The sequence below is a fragment of the Triticum aestivum genome, chromosome 1B (assembly GCF_018294505.1).
Source record: "Triticum aestivum cultivar Chinese Spring chromosome 1B, IWGSC CS RefSeq v2.1, whole genome shotgun sequence".
In the NCBI taxonomy this organism is placed as follows: Eukaryota; Viridiplantae; Streptophyta; class Magnoliopsida; order Poales; family Poaceae; genus Triticum; species Triticum aestivum.
This window is the reverse complement of record NC_057795.1, coordinates 383,150,394-383,158,322: the sequence shown is the minus strand read 5'-3', so window position 1 is coordinate 383,158,322 and position 7,929 is coordinate 383,150,394. Positions and strand designations below refer to the sequence as shown.

Here is a 7,929-nt window from a genome sequence, read left to right as displayed (position 1 = left end):
AGGTCTACCATGCATACACAACAAATCTGAACAAAAATAACGAACACTAATGATTCCAAGCAACGCATAGCAAAACCATACTTTTGAAATATAACACGGGTCATTTTTTATGTATTGTATATTAGTGCATTACTTATACAACAGATATCAAATTAAGCAGAAGTGGGTAGAAATCAGCAGAAGTGGACAACAAAAGTCAGCAGCCCATCACCTTGCAATATATATATAACACACTTTCACCGACCATCATACCGCTAAACACCAAGGCGCATTGGCCATCCGCTTGAATTATTATTCTGCAACAAAAGAAAAGAAAACACACATAGAGCACCAATTAGAAGGGCTCTTGCACACCCGTCAACGGTCTATATGGCAACAAAAACAAACCATTTGGTAATTCATCAAGCTGATGGTGTGCATTAGGTTAGGCTTGCTTACATGGTACATAGGCATTTAGGCTACAGAAATCTTTAGAGATCAGGAGTGCATGCAACAGAGGGGAAGCTCGCCTTGGGTCTCCCCTAAATTTTCCCATGGTTGGCAGAGGAGGTGAGGCTGGAGGCAGAGGTAGCGCCGCCGCTCACGGCATAGCAGAGGCGAGCCGGACCGCCTCCCTAGCTGGCTGGTAGCGCTGCCTCCATGAGGGCCGGCCTGCTCCTTCACCCTGTCGCCGGCTTCCTCCCTCTTTCCTGTAGCTTCACCACATTATAAGCAGGCACTGCTTGGCACAGATATGGCAGCCACATTAGCATCTGTAGGAGCAAACAAAACAGCAAACCTTGAACAAAACAGCACATAGAAACGAGAGAGGGGCATAGGGAGGCGTGGAGGAGAAAAGACCTTGAGCTGCTGTTGTTCCTCTCCATGTCTGGGCGTCATCATCCTCTCCTTCCCTGCATCCACCAACAAAACAAAGAAAACAGGGAGGGTTGAGGGGGAAACCACATCCACGGCTGCCGAAAAGAACCAAACGGAGAGGGGGGAGAGGGGAGGGGGGCACCTTGAACTCGAGTTGCTGGACGCCAGCACCGTGGAGATCGAGGTTCAGGTGTAAGAAGCCCTCGACGACGGCTACCTTGGTGGCTGGGTGCGCCCCTCCTGCTCCTCCTCCTCCTCGAGCAGGACAAGGCCGGCGGCTGCAGCGCGAGAAGAAGGCCATGCTCCTGTATCCTGCTGCTCCCCTCCTCCTGTCTCGAGGGCGAGCTCCTCCTGCCGAGGCCGGATCGAGGCCGACGGGCGCCGGCAGAGCACGGGGCGGCCGAGGCCGAGGCATAGTGGAGAGGGAGGGGAGCGGGGCGGATCAAATCGAGCGCCGCCGTCGTCTCCCTGTGCCTGCCGCTGGAGGGAATGGTGAAGGGGAGGAGGAGGCGGCGCGGTGGATAGCAGGGCAGAAGGGGAGGACCTAGGGTTTGTGGTGGCTGAGGGAGAGAGATCGAGGAGGGAGGGAGGGTTGTGGAGTGCGGGCGATTGGATTGGGCCGAGAGGCTTTCGACGGCAGGGTTACCCATATATCTGGCCAAACGGGCCGATTAGCGGGCCGGCCCGGCAGCACGGCGGCACGGCACGCCCGGCAGCACGGCCCGGCACGGGCTAATCGTGCCGTGCCAGGCACGAGGCACGCACTGGGCCGTGCCTGGGCCGCGACCCTCAGCCCGCGTGCCAGCACGGCACGGCACGAATTCTAGCGGGCCGGCCCGTGGCACGGCACGGCACGCAGCCCGGCGGCACGGCACGATTGGCCTGCCTCGATCGTTGGGGGAGCGGGGCTGTGATCCTGTCGGGCCAACGCGCGCCTGGCGGCCTGGGACGGGGACAGCGGGGGGGCCGGCCGGCATCAGAGGCGCAGTCCTCGACTCCTCGTCTCCTCGATCGATGGGGGAGCGGGGGGGTTCGCTCGGCCGTTGGGAGGGGTTTAGAGGGAGGTTAGGGTTGGTTTAGAGTGGTTTAGGATATGGTTTGGATATTTGTGTAAGAAAATTCATATATTTGAAAATTTGATCGTTAGAGGGTCAAATTTGTCCGAAAAATGACCAATTTTTTGCTATAAATAGGGCTGCCCAGCCCACATATTTCTCACACTCAAACATGGATGACCATGACAATACTAGCTTCCCACTCTCCGATTTCGGTCTTGGGGATATGGAGTATAGTCTCTACCCTAGTAGCACCGATCATACTACCATGCCCCCACCCGAGCAACATGCCTATACCATGCCCCCACCCGAGCAACCTGCCTATACCGATCATCACACTCTTGAACCCCATACCGATCCGAGTGCCGAAGCCGATGGTCACACCAATTCGAGTAGTGGGACGGGTTCCTCCACCACCGTTGGTGTAAAGCAAAGAGGTCGTCGTAGAACCTCCGCGGTGTGGGAATCATTCGATGAAGAAATCTCCGTGGTGGACGGTGTCCGGAGGGTGGTTGCAAGGTGCAAAAGGTGCAAGAAGGAGTATACCGGAGAAGCCAAGGGAGGAACCGGCCACCTGAAGAGGCATGTGGAAAGCCACGCCAAGGCGGATGGAAAGAGCGCGTCGGGCTCGGCAGCTGTGCAAACGCAGCTCTCCTTCAACCCTGACGGTACGGTACGCAATTTCACCTACGATGCTAATGTTCAGTGAGAAGGTCTATGCCGTCTTATTGCTTCTAATGATTTACCACTAGGTTTTGGTGAATCTGATGGTTTCGTAGAATATATTCAAACTTGTCATAATCCTAATTATAGACCAGTTTCTAGACAAACTACAAGTAGGGATATTAAAAAGCTATACAAAACTGATAAAGAGAAAATAAAAGAAGAATTTTCTACGTGCACTTTTTCAGTGTCGTTAACATCTGATATCTGGACTGGTCGGGCAAAGCAAGACTACATTAGTGTGGTAACTCATTATGTTAACGAACATTGGCATCTACAAAAAAGAGTCATAGGATTTGAATTAATTGATGTAGCACATAGTGGTCCGAACATTGCTGAAGCTATACTAAAAGTTGTGAACGATTTTAATCTTGCCGACAAGGTTTTCTCAATAACTTTGGATAATGCTTCAGCAAACACGAGTGCAATGAATACTCTGACTCCTATATTCTCCATATATGCTGCATCCTTTTTAATGCATCAACGTTGTGCTTGCCATATCATTAATCTTATTGCTAAAAGTGCGTTACATTTATGTGAACCACATGTTGAAGTCATACGCATTGCAATATCTTATTTTTCGCATTCAACTCAACGAATTACAAACTATAAGAGATATTGTCTTGCTATAGGGTGCGTTCCTCATAAGTATAATTCAGACATGCCTGTTAGATGGAACTCTACATATTTGATGCTTAAGGCAGTTATCCGAGACAGAGTTCAGTTGAATGGCTTTATTAATGCAAATTATGGGGTTGAACCTCTAATTAGCGAAGAAACTTGGCACGTTATTACAGCATTGACTGCATTTCTTGAGTTGTTCTATGATGCAACAGTTACTTTGTCTGGGGTTTATTACCCGACATCTCCTTTGATGGTGCATACCCTATTAGACATTGCTAGTCATCTAAAAGCATATGAAGGGGATGCATTGTTACTTAATGTTGTTGCTGACATGAAAACCAAGTATTTAAAATATTGGCAGCAAATTCCACTGTTGTATGCATTTGCATTTATCTTAGATCCTAGAGCTAAACTTGAAGGGTATCGTAGTGCACTCAATGTACTATCTGCATCCCTAAGTTTAGATTATACTAACGACTTTAATAAGGCTCGTGAGAAGCTTTTTGAAGTTTTTGCTAAGTATGAGGAAAAATATGCCGGAGTTCGAATGCAACGACCTCCACCAGCACCTACTGCAGGTAAAAAGAGAGGAGCATGGAGCAAGATCTTTGGTTCTTCATCCTCCTCAACCGCCGGAAGCTCTTCCACGTCAACATATGTGCTTCAAGGTGGCGGGGAGTTAGCGAAGTACCTCAACAGTGACAAAGTCATGTACGATTTAGATAGTGAGGAAGACTTCAACTTACTACAGTGGTGGCAAGAACACAAGCTTACATTTCCTGTGCTCTCCATATTAGCACGTGATGTGTTATCGGTGCCTGTTTCTACGGTGTCATCGGAGTCAGCTTTCAGCCTTGCTGGAAGAATAATTGAGGAGAGAAGAACTAGTCTCGCCCCAGATATGGTGAGAACACTGATGTCCGTCAAAGATGGGGAGTTATCAAGAAGGAGAGCGCAACACACTGCAGAAAACACAGAACTACTTGCCATGTTTGAAGAAATGAACTTTGAAGAAGACCCGGAAGATTAGTCGAAGACTTGTAGTGTAGTCATTTTCTTATCATTTTGTAATTTTCTTTCCCTTTTGTAATTCTAGAGCATGGCTTTGTACTCTTTTACTTCCCAGGGATGGAAGGTTTTAATGAGGCAGCCACTAATAAAGCTCAACATTTATCCCAAATGATACATTATTACATTGCCTTAACTTTTTCCCAGGGATGCATTATTGCTGCCGTGCCTAACGTGCCTAACGTTACATTTTTTTCCTATAAAAAGGGATGCCCACTTTCTCATCTCTCACACTCAAACTCCATCTCATTTTCCATACACAAACATGGCTGCTCCTCTTCAAAACATTGATCGGAGACAACCTAGTTGTGACGCTCCCGATTCAATCGCACACTAATCATGCACGCAAATGTGTACGATCAAGATCAGGGACTCACGGGAAGATATCACAACACAACTCTATAAATAAAATAAGTCATACAAGCATCATAATACAAGCCAGGGGCCTCGAGGGCTCGAATACAAGTGCTCGATCATAGACGAGTCAGCGGAAGCAACAATATCTGAGTACAGACATAAGTTAAACAAGTTGCCATAAGATGGCTAGCACAAACTGGGATACAGATCGAAAGAGGCGCAGGCCTCCTGCCTGGGATCCTCCTAAACTACTCCAGGTCGTCGTCAGCGGGCTGCACGTAGTAGTAGGCACCTCCAGTGTAGTAGGGGTCGTCGTCGACGGTGGCGTCTGGCTCCAGGGCTCCAGCATCTGGTTGCGACAACCAGAAAGAAAGGAAAAGGGGAAAAAGGGGGGAGAAAGCAACCGTGAGTACTCATCCAAAGTACTCGCAAGCAAGGAACTACACAACATATGCATGGGTATATGTGTAGGGAGGCCATATCAGTGGACTGAACTGCAGAATGCCAGAATAAGAGGGGGATAGCTAGTCCTATCGAAGACTACGCTTCTGGCAGCCTCCGTCTTGCAGCATGTAGAAGAGAGTAGATTGAAGTCCTCCAAGTAGCATCTACAAGTAGAATCTCCAAATAGCAACTCCAAGTAGCACCTCCAGTAGCATCGCATAGCATAATCCTACCCGGCAATCCTCTCCTCGTCGCCCTGCGGAAAAGCGATCACCGGTTTGTCTGTGGAACTTGGAAGGGTGTGTTTTATTAAGTATCCGGTTCTAGTTGTCATAAGGTCAAGGTACAACTCCAAGTCGTCCTGTTACCGAAGATCACGGCTATTCGAATAGATTAACTTCCCTGCAGGGGTGCACCACATAGCCCAACACGCTCGATCCCATTTGGCCGGACACACTTTCCTGGGTCATGCCCGGCCTCGGAAGATCAACACGTCGCAGCCCCACCTAGGCAAAACAGAGAGGCCAGCACGCCGGTCTAAACCTAAGCGCGCAGGGGTCTGGGCCCATCGCCCTGAGCACACCTGCACGTTGCGAGGGCGGCCGAAAGCAGACCTAGCCTAGTGGCGTTCCAGTCCAATCCGGCGCGCGCCGCTCCGTCGCTGACGTCTGAAGTGCTTCGGCTGATACCACGACGTCGGGATACCCATAACTACTCCCACGTAGATGGTTAGTGCGTATAGGCTCGTAGCCGACTCAGATCAAATACCAAGATCTCGTTAAGCGTGTTAAGTATCCGCGAACGCCGAACAGGGCCAGGCCCACCTGTCTCCTAGGTGGTCTCAACCTGCCCTGTCGCTCCGCCACAAAGTAACCGTCGGGAACCCAGGCCCACCTCTACCGGGATGGAGCCACCTGTCCTTTCAGCCCCCAACTCCGAACAGTATCACAGGTAATGTAACAGTGTAAAGTATATAGTTTATGCCCGTGATCACCTCCCGAAGTGATCACAGCCCGGTAGTATAGCATGGCAGACGGACCAGAGTGTAGGGCCGCTGATGGAACACTAGCATCCTATACTAAGCATTTAGGATTGCGGGTAAGGTATCAATGACGGTAGCAACAATGACAGGCTATGCATCAGAATAGGATTAACGAAAAGCAGTAACATGCTACACTACTCTAATGCAAGCAGTATAGAGGAGAATAGGCGATATCTGGTGATCAAGGGGGGCTTGCCTGGTTGCTCAGACAAGGAGGGGTCGTCGGTGACGTAGTCATACTCGGTGGCATCAGCGTCGGTCTCGTAGTCTACCGGAGAGAAGAGGGGGAAGAAATAATGAATACAGAGCAAACATAAGCAAGACGACGCAAGACATGACAAAGAGCGGTGCTAGGTGTGTTCTAACGCAGTATGGGGTGATGCTGGCGAAGGGGGAAATCGTCCGGGAAAGTATTCCCGGTGTTCCGTGTTTTCGGGCAGAGGAGCCGGAGGGGGAAAGTTGCGAGTTTGATATGTTAGGGGTGTGTGGCGGACGAACGGGTTGCGTATCCGGATTCGTCTCGTCGTTCTAAGCAACTTTCATGTACAAAGTTTTTTCATCGGAGCTACGGTTTATTTTCTATTAATTTTAAAAGATTTAAATCATTTTCAGGATTTCTTTAATTATTTATCTCAACATTATCCAGAATAGTAAAAGATGACGTCAGCATGACAACATGCTGACGTCAGCAGCCAACTGCGCAGTTGACTGAGTCAACTACGTGTGGGTCCCGCATGTCATACACTTTTTAGTTTAAGTAGGGTTTAGCTGATTGATTACTGCTTAATTAAATTAACTAATTGATTAGATTAATTTAATTATTTTACTAATTAATTAATTAACTAATTAATGATTTTATTAATCACATTTTCATTTCTTTTTAATTTTCTTTTTTTTAATAGGGGCATGGGGCCCCGGTGTCATAGACAAAGGGCCTGCCCAATCAGCGTTGACCCTTGTTAAATGGTCAACTAGAGCCCTGGGGCCCGCAGGCAGTGGCACATAGGCGGGGCCCACGGTGCCAGGTCAGCGGCGCCACCGGAGTTGCTCCGGCGGGCCTGCGCGCGGCGGCTGAACCCCGGTGATCGCCGGAATCACGCTGCAGTGCCCTGTTTTGCGCGTTCTTGGTCACGTTCGAACGGGCAGGACGCGTCCCGTCGATCTGTGGCATCGGTTGGTGCGGGGGCAACCGGAATCGTGGTCGGTGACGAGGTCCGCGGTGGCGAGTTTTCGGGCGACGACGCAAACGACGATGTAGCCCACAGTAGTTCAATCTAAAGCTTCGGGCATGCTCTACGCGCGTGCGAGGACAACGCACACGGGCCCTTGACCAAAAGGTCACCGGAGACGCGCCGGCGACCAAACGAGGCGGCGGTGGTTCGGGCTTCGTCGGGGTAGTGGCTACGGGCGGCTAGAGAGGGCAGGTGACGGCGCGTTCGACACAGAAGCTCACCGCGGGAGTGTGGGGTCTAGGCAGAGGGCTCGGGGAGGTCCGGTGGAGCAGCGGGATAAGGAGGACGGTAGCGAACGGCGCGGCACCGGCGGCGTTCGCCAAGGTCGACGCAGAGGCAGGGGCGTCGCGGCGAGAGGGGCTCCGGGGAGGAGGGCGAGGGGCAGCGCCGAGATGGGCGTCTGCTTCCGAGCGCGGGCGGCACGGTCGCCGGGGTCTGTGCCCCTCGATCTGGATCGGGGGGGCAGAGGGACCGAGAGAGACGTGGGGGCGGAATCGTGGGAGGAGTGGGGTGGATCGGGGCTAGG

General features: G+C 50.8%; 1 protein-coding gene across 1 annotated transcript; it reads right to left on the bottom strand.

Moving 5' to 3' along the window:
- Nucleotides 1-302: 302 nt before the first annotated feature.
- Nucleotides 303-1,508, bottom strand: LOC123078668 (uncharacterized). The gene is made up of 3 exons (XM_044501257.1): nt 1,001-1,508; nt 841-893; nt 303-752 (listed from the first exon to the last, which is right to left on the bottom strand). Exons 1-3 carry the CDS (start codon nt 1,506-1,508, stop codon nt 660-662), a joined length of 654 nt encoding a protein of 217 aa, XP_044357192.1. The 3' UTR covers nt 303-659.
- Nucleotides 1,509-7,929: the final 6,421 nt, after the last annotated feature.

Bases quoted from the DNA above. Each gene is read 5' to 3' on its own strand.
- LOC123078668 (XM_044501257.1), bottom strand. From the start codon at position 1,508: ATGGGTAACCCTGCCGTCGAAAGCCTCTCGGCCCAATCCAATCGCCCG. The intron at 894-1,000 runs GTGCCCCCCTCC...TGGTGGATGCAG, and splicing joins TCCAGCAACTCGAGTTCAAG to GGAAGGAGAGGATGATGACG. The intron at 753-840 runs GTCTTTTCTCCT...TTGCTCCTACAG, and splicing joins AGGAACAACAGCAGCTCAAG to ATGCTAATGTGGCTGCCATA.